At 47.0% G+C, this 18,454-nt stretch overlaps 1 protein-coding gene across 5 annotated transcripts in view; it reads right to left on the minus strand.

The window, feature by feature from the left end:
* The window catches only part of NLRC5 (NLR family, CARD domain containing 5), a 67,913-nt gene extending 54,636 nt beyond the window's left edge, over nt 1-13,277 (minus strand). For 2 of the 5 annotated variants that reach the window (XM_010861903.1, XM_010861900.1), the window contains exons 1-5: nt 11,506-13,276; nt 6,368-6,479; nt 5,930-6,253; nt 4,067-4,373; nt 3,185-3,244 (exon numbers count right to left, since the gene is read on the minus strand). In XM_010861903.1, the coding sequence (XP_010860205.1) occupies nt 3,185-3,244; nt 4,067-4,361 (355 nt within the window). In that variant the 5' untranslated portion in view covers nt 4,362-4,373; nt 5,930-6,253; nt 6,368-6,479; nt 11,506-13,276. Of the gene's footprint in view, nt 1-3,184; nt 3,245-4,066; nt 4,432-5,929; nt 6,254-6,367; nt 6,480-11,505 lie in introns of all 5 variants that reach the window. The other 3 variants (XM_010861904.1, XM_010861901.1, XM_010861902.1) reach the window with 3 other exon arrangements.
* Nucleotides 13,278-18,454: the final 5,177 nt, after the last annotated feature.

Here is an 18,454-nt window from a genome sequence, read left to right on the forward strand (position 1 = left end):
AGTCTTTTCCAATGAGTCAACTCTTTGCATGAAGTGGCCAAAGTATTGGAGTTTCAGCTTTAGCATCAGTCCTTCCAATGAACACCCAGGACTGATCTCCTTTAGAATGGACTGGTTGGATCTCCTTGCAGTCCAAGGGACTTTCAAGAGTCTTCTCCAGACCACAGTTCAAAAAGCATCAATTCTTTGGCGCTCAGCTTTCTTCACTGTCCAACTCTCACATCCATACATCACCACTGGAAAAAACCATAGCCGTGACTAGATGGACCTTTGTTGGCAAAGTAATGTCTTTGCTTTTGAATATGCTGTCTAGGTTGGTCATAACTTTCCTTCCAAGGAGTAAGCATCTTTTAATTTCATGGCTGCAGTCACCATCTGCAGTGATTTTGGAGCCCCCCCAAAAATAAAGTCTGACACTGTTTCCACAATTCCCCATCTATTTATCATGAAGTGATGGGACCACATGCCATGATCTTTGTTTTCTGGATGTTGAGCTTTAAGCCAACTTTTTCACTCTCCTCTTTCACTTTCATCAAGAGGCTTTTTAGTTCCTCTTCACTTTCTGCCATAAGGGTGGTGTCATCTGCATATCTGAGGTTACTGATATTTCTCCCAGCAATCTTGATTCCAGCTTGTGCTTCTTCCAGCCCAGCGTTTCTCATGATGTACTCTGCATATAAGTTAAATAAGCAGGGTAACAATATACACCCTTGACGTACTCCTTTCCCTATTTGGAACCAGTCTGTTGTTCCATGTCCAGTTCTAACTGTTGCTTCCTGACCTGCATGTAGGTTTCTCAAGAGGCAGGTCAGGTGGTCTGGTATTCCCATCTCTTTCAGAATTTTCCACAGTTTATTGTGATCCACACAGTAAAAGGCTTTGGCATAGTCAATAAAGCAGAAATAGATGTTTTTCTGGAACTCTCTTGCTTTTTACCTAACACCACATACAAAAACTAACTCAAAACAGATGAAAAACATAAATGTAAAACATAAATGTTTTTAAAACAATAAAACTCTTAGAAGCAAACATAAGATGAAAGCTTGTGACCTTGAAGATGACACCAAAGGCACAGATATCAAAAGAATTAATAGAAAAACTGGACTTCATAAAAAACTAAAAAATCATACATCTAAAGACCATTCCCACAGAGTAAAAAGGCAACCCACAGAATAGGAAAAATATTTGCAAAACATATATTTGATAAGGGGTTAATAACCAGAATACAGAGAGAACTCCTAAAACAACAACAAAATAAACAGAGAAGTCAATTCAAAAATAGATAAAGGACTTAAACAGACATTTCTCCAAAAAAGGAATATGAAGGCCAATAGGCACATGAAAGGATGCTCAGCATGACTGATCATTAGGGAAATGCTAACCAAAACGACAGTGAGATACCACCTCACACCCATTAGGATGGCAACTATCAGAAAAGAAAACAAAAAGGTGTTGGCGAGGATGTGGAGAAACTGGAAGCCTTGTGGACTGTTGGAAGGAATGTAAAATGGTGCAATTTCTGTGGAAAACACTATGGAGGTGTCTCAAAAAAATTAAAGATAGGGTCGCCATATGAACCTGGATCCTGGACATATAGTCAAAAGAATTGAAACAGGGGCTTGAAGAGATATTTGTTTACCCATATTCATGGCAGCATTAGTCACAATAGCTAAAATATGGAAACAACCCAAAAGTCCACTGAAGGATGAATGGATAAGCAAAATGGGATTTATACATACAGTAGAATATTAGTCAGCCTTAAAAAGGAAGGAAATTCTGACATATGACACAACACAGATGAACCTTGAAAACATTATGCTAAGTGAAATAAGTCAGTCAAAAAAGACAAATATTGTATGAGTCCACTTATACAACGTACTTAGAGTAAAGTCATAGAGATGGAAAGTAAATGGTGGTTACCAGGGGCTGGGGGAGAGATGAATGGGGAGTTATTATTTGATGGGTATAGAATCTCAGTTTTGCAAGAAGAAAAGAGTATTGGAGATGGATGGTGGTCATGGGTTTCCCGGGTGGCGCTAGTGGAAAAGAACCCACTTGCAAATGCAGGAGACATAAGAGATGCAGGTTCTATCCCTGACTCGGGAAGATTCCCTGGAGGAAGGTATGGCAACTCCCTCCAGTATTCTTGCCTGGAGAATCCCATGGACAGAGGAGCCTGGTGAATATAGTTCATGGGGTCCCAAAGAGTCGGACATGACTGAGTGCCTCTCATATGATGTGATGGCTGTGCAACAGTGTAAACGTGTTTAATACACTGAACTGTACACTTAAAGGAGAAGGTGATGGCACCCCACTCCAGTATTTTTGCCTAGAAAATCCCACGGATGGAGGAGCCTGGTAGGCTGCAGTCCGTGGGGTCGCTAGAGTCAGACACGACTGAGCGACTTCACTTTCACTTTTCACTTTCATGCATTGGAGAAGGAAATGGCAACCCACTCCAGCGTTCTTGCCTGGAGAATCCCAGGGACGGGGAAGCCTGGTGGGCTGCCGTCTATGGGGTCGCACAGAGTCGGACACGACTGAAGTGACTTAGCAGCAGTACACTTAAAAATGGTTAAGATGGTAAATTTGATGCTATGTAATTGACCATGGTTAAAAAAGAAAGATGGAACAAAAGGGAAAGAAAAGTTCTGAAAAGAGAGTGGTGAATCAGTGAAGTGGACCATCTGATCACTGACCTCTCTGTGCTCCACCAGAAAACCAGTCAGAGGCTCCCTGGGTGTGGACGCCAGACTGTGGGTCAGTGTCAGGCTTGAGGGTGTCTGAATGGTGAGAGGCCTGAGTCTGTGGGCTTGGAGCCTGAGGCCCTGAGGTTTGGGGACAGGGAAATGAGAACGGGCTTCCCCAAGTGAAACCAGGTGGGGGATTCCGGCAGTGGCTAAGGGCTGAAAACCTCAAACTCTCCCAGGAGGCTCCAGGTGAGACCCATGGGAAAAGCTATCAGACAAGCCAAAGCCTTGAGGGGCAGAAACGGGGTGCAGGCGAGGCTGGGAGCTCTAGTGAGGGGCATGGGAAAGGTGCAAATGGGTCCAAGCACGGGGAGGCTAGTTTACGGAAAATGGCTCTGACCAGCCACCACCAGCCTGTTCTGGGTTTGAGGTGGGGGACTTAGCATGCACCTACCCTCCACATCCCACCCCTACCGCCCAACCCCAGGCCTTACCAGGGTGGAGCTGAGAGTCTGATTGGCTTTCCTTGTCAATTTCCAGAAGACTGGAGAAGCCTGGAAGAGGGAAGGAGATGATATGCCATGAGGATGTGCTAGGATGCCCTGGGACCAGCTCTGGCCCTGTGTCTGGCTCAGGGCTCATCCCTCAGGGGGTGTTCCTAGCAAGCCAGAAATCTACACTTGGCGATCTGTGGAGGGCACAGCCGGTAGTGAGCCCTGAAGGCAGCTGGGGGCAGAAACACGTGCATATCTAAAGGTTTGTGCACATACAAGTATATGGGTGCGTGCACACGTGTTTATTCATGCCTGTGCACAAGTGCACGCCTGTGTATCCACGCATGTGCACACTGTGCACCCCCACCTGCCCCGTACTCTGCCTTGTAGAGTTATTGAGTGAGCTCTCACTTCCTCTCCATGAACACAATCAGTGTTCTGAGCTTCCCCACAGTGCTCTGTAAATGGAAGAGCCCAAGGGACATTCACTGAACAGGACAGAGTCCAATCAGCCTGCCCCTAAGTGGCGGCCAGAGGGCTCTCCCTAGGACTGTTTCTTTGCAAAAATAAACCTCTTGGGCAGTATGGGCTATCAGGAATTTCCTGGCAGGAAGGAGTCACCTGGTCCTTTCTCTCTGCATCCTGCCTTTCTGGGCAACTGGGGTGGTACAAGGTGGAAGGAGGAGCCCTCCAGGTCCCCAGCAGACGTGGTGGCATTAGGGCATTTGCTCTGGGAGGTGCACAGAAACATGGAAGTTTGTTCCTGGCTGGGCCACACGTCTCTGTGTGACCCTGGCAAGTCCTGGTGTTGCCTGGGGCTCTCTGGCTCCCCAGGCCCCAGGCACTAGCTGGCGGCACTGCACCTCCCACGGCCACTCTTACCATCTTCATGGCCCCACGTGCTCATCAGCAGCACCTCCATGTCCATTGGCACATCCAGCTCCATGCACACGCACTGGATGAATGACTTCCAGGTGGTCGGACCCTGGGCATGCAGTTTTGGGAGTTGCAGGATGACCCTCTGTGTGGGGTCTAGGGCCTGATATCCGGAGCCCAGGTCCACGCTGGGGAGGAATAACTTCACCTTGGCGTCTAGCCATCCTAGGTTTCTGCTGAGCAGCCTCACGAGATATCCATGCAGGTTCTTGGTGCCCAGTTGGAGGCTAATGGGGTCCATGAGGAGCTGACCCTACAGGGACCAGGTAGGTGGGTGAGCTGCGAAGTAGGTGAGCTGGGGGACAGGTGAGCTGGGGGGAAAGCCAGGAGGGGCAGTCAGAAACCACTCCCCACAGCTAAGGGGAAGAGAAGAGATGGACACAGAAGGTAGAGAAGTGGTCTCTCTGTAGTGTCTCGATGCCATCGCCCAGAGCTCAGGCCCAGAAATTAATCTCCTTCTGTATTCTCTGCCTATGTCATGGGTCCAGATGGTTTAGTTCATCCCTTGTGGATAAGCCCTGATAATGCTTTATTTGTTCTTGTTTCCATGGACCCATTTGTGCTGCTCTCTGTCTGACCTAAGTTTTCTCTGGTAGAGACAACTAGCTGTCCCCCTGTATTTGTTCTTCTCTTCTTTCTTAGCACTAGAACCCCTAAATATTCCCTAGTTATCTGAAATAGACTATTTCCCAGCCTCCCTTGCAGCTAGATAGACTCATGTAATTAAATTTTGGCCAATGAGATGTCGGTGGAAATGTTGTATATCATTCTTAACCTCTTCTTGTTGGCTGGAATGCTGATGTGATGGCCAAACCTTGGGCAGCCACATTGGATTGTGAGGTAGAAGCCAGCACTGAGGAAGGTGGAGAGTAAAGCTTTCCTGTCCTGGACTCTCTGACTTCGAATTTCTAATACATGACAAGGCAATTCATTTCTATTCTGTTTAAACTACTGTTGCTTAGGCCCTTTTGCTATTCACAGTGAAATATAATCCTAGCTAATACAGACCCTCTCTTCTCTCTTAGCAAATTCTCCCTTTCTAAAATGGAACTCAAACAACTTGCTGATAGGTGTATTAAAATGAGGCAAGGAGAACGTATTTTGTGAAAGTTTAAAAAGTCTGAAGGCCCTTTGATTCAGCAATTACATTTCTAATATGCTGGCCTTGGGACACAATCATGGACTTAAACAGAATTTTTAGTTACAAAGCTGTGCACTGCAAGAGTATTTTTAATAGTTAAAAATTGGAAGCAACCTAAATATCCAACAGCTAGAGATTAACTGGTTACCCATCACATGGTGGAATATGCTAGAACGTTTCCAAATGTACTTTCTGGCACTATTGTCTTAATTATAGAGATAAATGCTCAGAAAGCACTTACTGTGTGTTAGACTCTGTTTTATGTGCTTTATGTGTCTCATTGAATCCTCACAACTCCAGAGACTTCATTTCTAACACTGAAAAAGACAGGAGGCCCATGCAGGGGCCAGCCTTATCAACTCCCAGATGCTGGGGCCAACACCATGTGTTGTGGGGTTCAGACTCCAGCTTCTCCCTTGACCCCCAAGAGACCTACTGGGCACATGTCCCAAGCTCCTTCTGGTCACCCCTCTTCAACCAAACTAATAGCAACAACTCCTTGCTCAGGCACAGAGTTTGAGACTTCAAGAAATATGCTCACATCTATGGCATGGATCACCATCCCCACTCAACAGATGAAAATGCTAAGCTGGGGAAGGGTAAAGGACAGACCCAAGATCACCATTTAAGTCCATGGAGGACACATGCTCAGAACTGAGATTTCTTACCTCTCAGGCCAGTTAATTTCCAAGGCTTGGGAACCCTAGGTGGCACCAGACAAGGGCTAATCCCTGGCTTCTGTGTGATTTTGGTGCCTACGGCATGGCTTCTTTTCCGGGCTAGAGTGTCCAAAGTCCATGCGGCCCATAAAGAACTCATCCAGGGCAGCAAGGTGCCGGGCGGAAGTGAGGAGTGCCTGGTTGGTATAATTTCGGGGAAAGTCCTTCAAATTCAAATTTCTCCCCCAGCCAGTCTAACATGATGCCTTTGTTTCCACCATGAGTGCTCTGTCCCCTTTGAGTAAGACATTAGCTCTTAAAAAATAACCAGCCCTGGAAGAAAAAACACACTATATCATTATTGGTCATTGTGAAAGTCAGTAGCAAACAGCCTTGGAGACAGAGGATTATAGTAGAAAGATCCTCAGTGAAGGGATGATCACTGACCTGGCTCCCTGGTTCATCATAGATGTTCTAGGATGTCCACAGAGAGGGTCTCCTGAGTTCTTGGGCCAAGTCCTGGAGCTGGATTTTCAGGTTCTTTCCATAGGACAGGCTCCTAAGAGATAGGAGAAAGATGACTTTCTTATCATTGTTCCGCATTCCAAGAGGAACTCTGTAAAGAAGGCACCGACCCTCACTCCTAACTCCCCTGAGGACATCAACCCAGAAACAGCCTTCTCATCTTCATGTGCAGATCTTATTCTTCCCCAAGCAAGATTCTCTTGTCCCCGAACCATGCACAGCGCAACCCTCCTCGGCATCACTTCCCGCCACAACCGGCCCAGAGGATGCCCCTCTTACTCTTCCAATTTGAATATTCCCCTTACAGTGACTTGTTCCATCACTACATACCTCTCCAACCCAGTAGATTTATTACAGCTAATTTATTAAATGAAGATGGAATAACTCTTACCAAATATGTCAGCCTTCTTTCCTAATAAAACCTCAAAGAGGTTTGAATGTGCAGCTTTCTCTCTTCATACATCATGAAGTTTTTAAATAATTGAGAGTAAACATCCTTCTTAATGAGAAAACCCAGAGGCACTGATCACTGTCTCACCAAGAGAACAATAAAATGATGATCATTTAATCAGTTTTATTTTATTAGCTCCTCTATTATAAAAACTATAAATGAAGTGTGACCTGTAGAAATTGTGAATCACTATGTTGCATCCCTGTAATTTATATAATATTTTATATCAACCATATCTCAATAAAAAATAAAGTAAGGACATCCCTGGTGGTACAGTGAATAGGAATCCGCTTGCCAGTGCAGGGGATGTGGGTTTGATCCTTGGTCTGGGAAAATTCCACATGCCATGGAGCAACTAAGCCCATGTGCTACAACTCCTGAGCCTGCACTCCAGAACTCCTGAGCCCAAGTGCTACAACTACTGAAGCCCATGAGACTAGAACCTGTGCTCTGCCACAAGAGAGGCCACAGCAATGAGAAGCCCACACGCCTCGACTAGAGAGTAGCCCTGCTCACCACTTTCAGAGAAAGCCCATACACAGCACAGAAGATCCAGCATAACCAAAAATGGAAATGAACAAACAGCGCTTCCCTGGTGGCTTAGTGGGCAAAGAATCTGCCTGCGAATGCAGTAGGCACTGGTTCAATCCCTGATCTGGAAAAAGCCCACATGCTGTGGAGCAACGAAGCCTGTGGCCACAACCCTGAGCCTGTGCTCTAGAGCCCAGGAGCTGCAACTACCAAGCCCACGTGCCTCAACTACTGAAGCCTGTGCTCTGCAACGAGGGAAGCCACGGCAATGAGAGGCCCGAGCCCTGCAACTAGAGAGCAGCCCCTGGGCGCCACAACTAAAGAAAAGAGCCCAAACAGTAATGAAGACCCAGAACAGCCACAGATAAATAAATAAGTATAAAATAAAATGACACTGGTACAGATGTCTGTGTAACACAGCTTCCGAGATCTTGTCTAACAATAAGGAACTGACAAAAGAAAAGATGGCTAAAAAGGATATGGAAGAATGGAAGAAAGGCAAAAGATCAAAGTATGCACTGATGGAGTAGCTAAGAAGTATGAGGAAGGTAACAACAAAGTTCCAGACTTCAGATCAATCCACATCAAGAGGGCACATTTTATAGAGAGCCCAGAGATAAACTCACACAGCTACTGTCAACTAATCTTTGACAAAGGAGGCAAGAATACAATGGGGAAAAGACAGTCTCTTCAGCAAGTGCTACTGAAAAAGCTGGACAACTGTATGTAAATCAATGAAGTTGATTTACACCTCACACCATGCTAAGTCGCTTCAGTCGTGTCTGACTCTGTGCGACCCCATAGACGGCAGCCCACCAGGCTCCTCCATCCATGGGATTTTCCAGGCAAGAGTGCTGGAGTGGGGTGCCATTGCCTTCTCCGACCTCACACAATGCACAGCAATAAACTCAAAATGGCCTAACAATTATGGGACATGACACCATAAAACTCCTAGAAGAGAACATAGGCAAAACATTCTCTGACATAATAGCACCAATATTTTTTTAGGTCAGTCTCCCAAGACAATAGAAATAAAACCAAAAATTAACAAACGAGACCTAGTCAAATGTACAAGCTTTTGTATAGCAAAGGAAACCATAAACAAAACTAGAAGACAACCTATTGACTGGGAGAAAATATCTGCAAATAATGCAATAGACAAGGGCTTAATTTCCAAAATATACAAACAGTTCAATCCAAAAATGGGCAAAAGATCTAGAGAGATATTTCTTCAAAGAAGACACATAGATGGCCAATAGGCATATAAAAATATGTTTAACATTGCTAATTATTAGAGAAATGCAAATCAAGACTACAATGAGGTACCACTTCACAGCAGTCAGAATGACCATCATTAAAAAGTCTACAAATAACAAATGCTGGAGAGAGTGTGAAGAAAAGGGAACCCTCTTAACATTGTTGTAAATCGGTGTAGCCACTACGGAGAACAGTATGGAAATTCTTCAAAAAACTAAAAATAGAGTTACCATGTGATTCAGCAATCCTACTCCTGGACAAAACCCAGACAAAACTATCATTCAAAAAGATACACGTACCGCTATGTTCATAGCAGCATTATTTACAATAGCCAAGACATGGATACAACCTAAATGTCCATTGACAGATGAATGGATAAAGAAGATGAGGTACATACATATAATGGAATACTACTCAGCCATTAAAAGAATGAAATGGTGCCATTTGCAGCAACGTGAACTGAACTAGAGATTATCATACTAAGTGAAGTAGGTCAGAAAGAGAAAGACAAATACCATATGATATCACTTATATGTAGAATCTAAAATATGACACAAATGGCAATTATATCAGAGACTATTCATTGGGAAAGGCAGGCAATAATGGAGAGACTTTCAAACAAACGCATTTTATAAAGTAAATGTCATTAAAACCTGATGGTGCCAGATTTAAAATAGAACAGATTGATCTAAGGAATGGAAGAGAGTTCAAATTAGCTTCACACCCATTTAAAATCCACTATTTGATCAATGGTATTGAGAGGGAAAATATAGAAAAATACATAGTATTAAAACACATAGTAATACAAGTATTTTAAATGGAAAGAATTATTATTATTGGCTGTGCCACACTACTTATGGGATCTTAGTTCCTGGACCAGGTATTGAACAAAGGCCCTTGGCAGTGAGCGTACTGGGTCCTAACCACTGGACCGCCTGGGAATTCCTTTTTTTTTTTTTTAAGAATTATTTTTAAATTAAGTAAGTAAAGTTTTCTTATTAATACCACAACCAGATATCATTTCATACCCCCCTCAAATATCTACAATGAAAGAGAAGATAATACAACTGTTAATGAGGATGTGGAAAAATAGGAACCCTTATGTACTGCTGGTGGGAATGCAAAATGGTGCAGCCTCTTTGGAGAAGGTTGGCAGTTCTTTAAAATGTTAACCAGAGTTATAACTCAGCAATTTTCTACTCCTAGGTTTATACTCAAGAGAAATGAAATATATATACTTACACAAAAACATATACACAAATGTTTATCATCCCTCATAGCCAAAAAGTGAAAAAAATCAAAATTTCCATAACTCACAGATGAGTAAGCAAAATATGGTATGTCACTACAACAGAATATTATTTAGCAACAAAAAGGAAAAAAGGAATATAGTGTTCAGTCACTTCAGTCATGTCCACTGTTTGCGACCCTATGGACTGTAGCCTGCCAGGCTCCTCAGTCCATGGGATTCTCCAGGCAAGAATACTGGAGTGGGCTGCCATGCCCTCCTCCAGGGGGTCCTTCCGACCCAGGGATCAAACTCACATCTCCTGCATGTCCTGTATTGCAGACGAATTGTTTACTGCTGAGCCACTATTACGTACTACAAGATGGATGAACAGTTAAAATATGCTAAGTGAAAAAAGCTCCAAAGTATATTAGTAAGTGAATTCAACTTTTAAAAGCTACGGCATATGTCTGTTTTAAATGTGCTGTGTGAATCTGCATACAGAGAGACCAACTCTAGGGCTACCCAAGAAAACTGGTGACAGGATTGCACGTGGGGAGTGGACGTGGGAGAAGCAGGCAAAGGAGAGCCCTTTACACTGTACAGTTCGCTCTCTGTATCTGTGGATCTGAATCTTCAAGGGTGGAACCCATAGATATGGAGTGCTGACTGTACTATGCCATCTTATATAAAGGACTTGAGCATCCAAGGATAGGGACACTGAGGGCCACTCGTACTCTTTGGACAACTGCATACATTAAAACTTTTCAGCAAGTACAACTGTTTCAAAGCCATAAAATGTTCATATTAAAAACTAGGGTTCGATCCCTGGGTCAGGAAGATTCCCTAGTAAATGTGTTACCTCTAAGAATCACCAATGCACTCCTGGGACATGGGGCTCAGAGAGCAGTAATGAAAAGCCAGCATCACACAGTAAGACTCCCAAGGGAATCCAGGCATATGGGTTTGTGGTCCCATGCTCCTGCCACTCCAGTCCAGGTCCAGACAGGAAGAGGGAAAAAGGCAGGGGGCCTTGTCGGGGCGCTGGTCTCACTGAGGGGTGGGCATAGGAGGCTTGCCCAGAGGGGAGCTCCATCCTGGCTTCCGTCGCCCTAATCACTGTGCTCTTGGGGAGTCTCTCTTGCTATCCGGGGCATGCCGTGCTGTGGAGGTTAGGGGAGCCAGTTCCTTTGCCCAGTCCTTTGCTCTTGCTGCTCCCTATGCCTGGAGACTGCCGCCCCCACCCCCGCCCCTCGACCTCCAGTCCACACTCATGCACATGTGCACACATGCCAACATGCACTTCTCTGGCCAGAGTCATCTCTAAAACTCAGCTCTGGTCTGGTCTCATTTCTGTCTAAACCTCCTACAGTTTCCCATCACCTGTAAGATGCAGTGTGGCACCACAGTTAGTGGGACTTCCACGAAGCAGGTCCACATCAGGTGCTCAAGAAAGGTTCAAAGGATGAGTAACAAATGGTCCTTCACCGTCTGGGTCCTGGCCACTTTCGGGCCCTCTCACGCCACCTCTGCTGCCTGCCACTTGACCACGCTCCCGGCCCCACCCAGCCATCCTCTTTCACAGCTCCTCACCTTGCACACATGCCCTGCTCTGCCTCGAATGCCCTGCCCTTTCCCTTCCATCTTGCAAATTCCTCCTTTTTCTTACGGACTCAGCTCCAATCAACTCCTGCTCCCTTCTCAGGGAAGTCCTGCCGGCTGCCTTCCCAGACTGAGTCACGCCGCCACCACTGGGCTTCCCTCCTTAGCAATGTCTCCTTCCTCCCCCACAGCAGGGCTTGTCATTCTGCACCGTCATTTCCTCTTGGTCAGTCCTTCCTTCAGCAGCTGGGAACACCACCTGATTCTGGACAAGAGCAAACGCCTTGGCAACAGGGCCCTGGATTGGAGTCTCTACTTGGTACCGGCTGTGTGGCTTTGGTTTGGTTACCCCATGGCTTGGTACTTCAGTGTCCTCATCTGTAAAAGGAGGATGTTTGAGGTCAGGCTGCTAAAAGCAGAACCCAAGATAGGGGTGTCTGTTGAAGTTATTTATTAAGGCTGAAAGGGAAGCAGGATGGGGCAAGGGAAGAAGTTAGGCAAAGATGAGGTTTCAGGAGCGGTCTAGCTTCAGCTTGACCACAGGGAGCTCTGGAATGTGAGTGACAGGTCAACAGGCCTATCCTGCCAAGAGGCAAGGGGGCTGGGCTGCTATTTCCCGCCCCCCCGCAGTGGCCACATCCGCCCGACACTGGCTATAGGCCATATCAAAGTAGTGGAGGAGGGGCATTCCGATCGGCCAAGGGCAATCTTTAAGGGCAGGGTGCAGTGTGAGCAGCCTACACCCACAATGGATGGAGAACGGGGGTGGGGGACTGGCCCATGAAGGGGGGCCCAGTAGACTGGAGACCCGGAGCACCAGCAGGGTCAGCTTTTGGGGTAATAACAGTTAACTGGCAAGGGCATCGGGAGGTGAAGCAGGCAAATCCCCTGACACGGCATCTGGCACATTAGCTATTATTACCAGTGTTGTTTGCTCTGCAGCCCCGGCCCAGCACAGGCTAGATGGAAAAGAGGGAGGGAAGGAGGAGAGGATATGGTTGGAGTCACAGACCTCTGGCTGCTTCTTCCTTCTTCCTGCTTGGATTGAGAGGGAGGCCCTTTGAGGCTGGGGCTCGGCAGTCACAGGTGCTGGCCGCACCCCCAAACCTCACTTGTTGGGTTCTGTTTCCTCATCTCTACAGGGGGGGAATCACGGGCCGTCCCTGTTCCCCGGCCTGTCTGGGAGGGTCAAGCCGAGCATCAAGGCCCGTGGGTGGCTGGAAGCCCTATCCTCTGGCTGGTTCTGACAGACCTGGGGTTCTGCCCCAGCTCCAGGGCCCTGGTGGGAGGAAAGAGGACAGAAGAGGGCCACTGAGGTCAGACAGTGGGAAGAGAGGACCAGAAATAAGAAGGCTAGAACCCCAACCTCAAGACAGGAAGGGTATGGCTGGTAGGGACAATAAGAAAAGCATGGCCTGGGCCATGACAGCCACTCCAGACGTTCGGACCAAAATATCTGAAGGAGGGCAAGCAAAGTGCTGCTGGAGTCGGTTTCTCAGGACCGAGTGGACAGGTCAGGCCTGGGGACCCCGGGGTGGACCAGAGTCCACAGAGGCCCTCAGGCCCTCTCACACCGAGTCCTACAGGGCTGACAACAGAAAACTCAGGGCCTCTGCATCCCCCCAGGGTGGATGATCACAGTCCAAGGCTTTGGAGGATGCCTGAGGCCAGAAGCAAAGGCGAACCTAGCTGGAAGAATCCATGCCAGCTCCCCTCCCCAACTTCCTGGCCTTTTTTCCCCCTCTGGCCACACAGTTCCCTGATCAGGGATCGAACCCCATGCCCCTTGCAGTGGGAGTGCGGAGTCCTAACCACCAGATGGCCAGGGATGTTCCCAGGCCCATTTTACAGATGGGGAAACTGAAGTCCCGAGAGGGGAAGGCCTTACTGACACTCATAGCAAGTAAGAAGTGAAAGTGAGACCAGACTGAGCTATCAGGCTTTTTCTAGGGGGGGCTAATGCAGCCCCACCCCAGGAATCATCCTCTTTTCATGGGTCCCCACAACGGGGTACCTTCAGGGAGATGTGAGCAGCCATTTCTTCCCTCATCCATAAAAGTGGGCAGAGAGGGCAAGAGGGGTCCTTGATCCGGCACATTTCCATGGGGTGGGGGTGGGGGGAGGGTGTGCGATGGGGGTGATTTCTTTTGAAAGCCATCATCTTTATTGTCCCTCACAATGACAGGGTCCTGCAGGACTTAACACGCACCCCCATGTGTCTTACCAAAGCAGAAACCGAGGCCCAAGGCTTCCCTGGTGGTCTAGTGGCCAAGACTCCCTGCTCCCAGTGCAGAGGGCCCGGGTTTGATACCTGGTCAGGGAACTGGATCCCACATGCCACAACTAACAGCCCACCTGCCTCAACAAAGATCAAAGATCCCGAGTGCCACAACTAAGACCTGACACAGCCGAATTAACGAATTTAAAAAAGAAAAAGGAACCAAGGCTCCCAGCAGTGAGGGGCCCCCCCCACATCACCAGCTAGAAGGATACAGAGCTGGGAGTTGAGGAAGCATCTTCTTGTCTCAAAGTCTTTGAGGAGGGTGGCACGAGCCTGCACTCTGAGCCCCGGGCCTGGGTGGTCCCTGTTCTAAATCCAGCAGCGACTCTCTCTTCTTGTCACTAGAAACCAGGAATCTGGCTCCCAGCCCCCATCACTAGAACTGAAACTGCCTCCTTTATTCCGGCCGACTTCCTGCTCAGACAGCTCAGACTCTCCACCAAAAGACCGCCTGGGGTTTCCAGGTGCACCCTTCTCCGAAACGTGGACAGCAGGTGGCCAGGGAGGGATCTTGCCTTTTCCACTCAGCCCTGGCGGTTTGGGTCCAGCACCCACCAGAAGTGGCCGGTGAGAAGGCTCCTTCCCAACAGGGTCCTGGGCCTCCAGAGGGCCAGTGGGTCCCAAACCTGCCTACATGTTAGAGTCATCCGGGGTTTTAAAAATTCCAGTGGGCTGAACCCCAGATTAATCACAGCACAGTCTCTGAGGGTGGGACACAGGCACCTTTGGAAGCAACCCAGCTGAGCTTGAGGACTACTATTCTAGGCCATGCAGCCACCCAGCGCTCCACTCCAGGTGGGCAGAGAGGTTTCATGTTCCCTTGTACCCAGCACCTTGCTTCCCCAGCAGAGCCGAGGCTTCTTGCCTTCGAGAGGCTGGGGACAGGAAGGCCACCGAGATGGCCGCATTTAGATGGGACCCTGAGGGTGCCTGCTGAAAACTGCCGCTCCTCTTGCACTTCCGCCTCTGGCCTGCACCTTGGCACCTTGTGGCCCTGCCAACTCCTCCCATGTCCACACCAAACCGAAAATGAAGCTGAGATCTGGAAATCCCTTTTTCATCTCCAACCATGTGGTTGAAGAGGATCCTGGAGGAATTATGTGCTGGTTTGGGGGGCAAAGAAGGCTCAAGATGTAAAGCGGAGAAATTAGATCCTGAGGTTCAAATTCACAGCCTGGAGATTGGTCTGCCCACTTCCAAAGGCAAATTGGAGGCAATTTCTAAAACCTAAATGTGTCCACCCTTTGACTCTATAACCAAACTGCTTGGCAGGAAGCCCAGGGAGAGCCACACAGCCTGGAATACGCAGAGCGTACTGGATAAGGAAATCCTGCAGCCGTGTTTGACCAACTGATATCTCAGTAAGGTTGGTGTGACCATACCTCTGGGTTATGGGCATGAAGACCACTGACATGGCTGGATCCTTATATGTATTAACTGAATAAACAAGACACATGAATAATGATATGCATAATATGATACTATTTGTTTGAAGAATACATAGAAAACAAAGCACCAACACTGTATGTCTTCATCCAGGTCTATAATCCCATGTTTTTATAACTTAGAGGTTAAGAGCATGAATTTTGGAGCCAGCTGTCTAGCTTGGAACTAAGCATTTCATCATCTGCAGGCTGTGCGGCATCAGGCAAATTGTATAGCCTCTCTAGGCTTCAGTGTTCTCATCTATAAAACAAGGATAGGACTTCCCTGGTGGTCCAGTAGTTAAGAGTCCGGCAGGCACTGCAGGGGATGCAGGTTCAGTCCCTGGTCTGTGAAGATGCACATACCTCAGGGCAACTAAGCCCAGGTACCACAACTACTGAACCCTTGAGCCCTAGAGCCCACACTCTGCAACAAGAGAAGCCACTGCAATGAGACACCCTCGGACCACAGTGAAGACTAGGCTCCACTCGCCGCAACCAGAGAAAGCCTGTGCGCACAGCAACAAAGACCCAGCACAGCCAAAAATAAAAAAAATAAATGAAAATAAATAAACCAAGGATAACTTCAGTATCTACCTCACAGGGTTGGGACTGTGTCAATACATGTAAAGTGCTTAAAACAAGGCCTTGCAGTTAGTGAGCCCAATAGAAGTGTTTTGGGTTTTTTTTAATTGTTGGTTTTGGGTTTTTTTTTTTCAGTTGTACAACATGGCTTGTGGGATCTGCATTGAGAGCGCAGAGTCCTGACCACTGGACCTCCAGGGAATCCCCTTGTGTGTTTGTTTTTTAATGCAAAGCCTTAGATAAAGTTCTGGAAGGCAACACACCAAACTGGTTATCTCAAACTAGGAGAGGACTGGCCTGGGGCGGGAAGAAGTGAGTAATGGAGATATAGGCACCTGACATGGCATCCAGCTGTTCGCAAAGCGAATTTAATCATGTATTACCTGTGTGGTTTAAGCTGAAAACATTTTTTTGAAAGTGAAAGAAGACAGAAGATCAGTGACCAGAAAGCTGCACTCTTTGAAGTCAGAAGAGGAGTTCTACTTCCAGGCTGGATCAGCTGACCTATGTCCTCCCATGCCAAGTGGCAGTGCCCAGGCACACGAAATGTGGGCAGAAGAAAGGCTTGGGGAGAGGGCTGGAGGTTAGTGATCATTGGTTGGAGCCTCAGTTCTGAGCTTCACTGCCCCAAACTGATTTGCTGGGTGATACTAGGCAAGTCCCTACCCTCTCTGAGCTGTAACTCACTTGTACCTCAAGTAGGGTTAATACCAGCCCGTCTTACAGGGACTGGTGGAGCTGATAAGGGGTCGGGAGGCTTGGGTGCAAATCCTGATTTCAACATGTGCTGTGCAACCTAGGGCAAGTTTCCTAACTCCTCTGTACCTCCAGTTCCTCATCTGCAAATGGGGTGATGACTCTGCATCCACTTCACATGGTCATTCTGAGGCTGGAAGACAATAATGAAGATTACAGCACGATGAGGGGGACTGCCCATCTGCAGCGGATGCTAGCTGATGCCAGTCTCATATACTGGGTTCTTAGCACAGGTCTGGGCAACATGCTACAGCATTCCACTTGCATTTCCTCAGCAGGTTCTCAGTCACCCTTTCAAGGCAGATGTTACAGATTCTGGGAAGTCAAGAAGCAAAGAGTGGATTAAAAACCTCTGCTAAGGGACTTCCCTGGTGGTCCAGCGGTTAGGACTCTGTGCTTCCAATGCAGGGGGCATGGGTTTGATCCCTGGTCAGGGAAATAAGATCCCATATGGTAAATGGCCCCCAATTTTTTTTTTTCCAAATTTTTTTTAAAAAAGAAAAAAAGACATTAAAAGCTCTGCTGAGGACTTCGTTGGTGGTCCAGTGGTTAAGAATTTGCCTGCCAATACAGGGGACAAGCGTTTGATCCCTGATCTGGGAAGATCCAACATGCCACGGAGCAACTAAGCTTGTGAGCCACAACTACTGATCCTGTGCCTTAGAACCCATGCTCTGCAGCAAGATAGAACACCAGAATGAGACGCCTGTGCACCACAACTAGAGAGTAGCCCCTACTCGCTGCAACTAGAGAAAGCCCTCACATAGCAACAAAGACCCAGCATGGCCAAAAATTAAAAAAAAAATTTTTTTTAAAACCCCTCCACTGAACTCAGAGGCGCTTTCCTAACTGAAGCACCACACTGCCTTCAACCAATGATCTTCTTTCTGAACAAAATAATCATTTCCATAGCTCTTGATTATTTTTCTGCTATAAAATATAATCTGCACTCATTTGAAAAGTTCCAAACATTTTAGAAATATATCATGTGAATTTTCTCACAATCTTACTCTTTAGGGAGAAGAATACAAGTTCCAAGACTTTTTTTACCCATGTTGGAGAACATTTTTGCCTTATATGAGAATCAGAGTATCGTTTCCTTAAACATTTTCTAGAAATCATTTCACTTTGAACTTGATTTTCTAGTATCATTTGCCTTGCATGGAAGGTAACTCCTCCAAACAAACCCAAGGGAAACAAAACTAAAATGATGCCCACTGAAACTGCCCCCCTGGGGCTCTGGCCTGAGGCCTGGCCTCCAGTTGTTAAAAAGGTGGTCCTCAGTGTGAGAGGCATTACAGATATTAGCAGTCAACTGAGACTTTCTTCTTGATGAATCAGGAAGGATCAGAGAGAAGTGAAAACAGCACAGCTGCTCTCACTTTGTGATTCAACGAATGCCTTGTCCACGCACCACTTAACACTATCTGGCTGACTCTGCTGTGTAAGTCTGAGACAAAGCTTGACTTGTCCGTTTCAAGAAGAGAATTCTGTGGGTGCCAAATGCACAGGACACCTTCAAGAATGTAAGGAAAAGACTATTGTGAGACATGCAAAACAGAAAGCTATTTCTCTCTTCAAACAAGATGCTGTGACAAGACCTGAATGCCTCGGAATACAAGTTCCCCAGGGTTTGAGTCTTCCCTCCACTTGGCATGAAGAGCAGAAGCAACCTCTCAGGCAAGGAGTTAATGGGGGTTTGGGTTTTGCTGATGGTACAGGCTCCATGCCTCCCCTCAGAAGATGGATGTTGGGGGATCAAGCAGTTTTATAGCTGCCTGCAGCCTCTGTGTCCACACAGTCTTCTAGGAAAGAAATTTAGCAACATGGTCTCAAATTTTTAAAATAATGGTTCATTCAGGGACACAGAGATCAGACTGTTGGTTGCCAAAGG

Source organism: Bison bison, unplaced genomic scaffold (genome assembly GCF_000754665.1).
Source record: "Bison bison bison isolate TAMUID 2011002044 unplaced genomic scaffold, Bison_UMD1.0 scf7180017864473, whole genome shotgun sequence".
NCBI classification, from domain to species: Eukaryota; Metazoa; Chordata; class Mammalia; order Artiodactyla; family Bovidae; genus Bison; species Bison bison.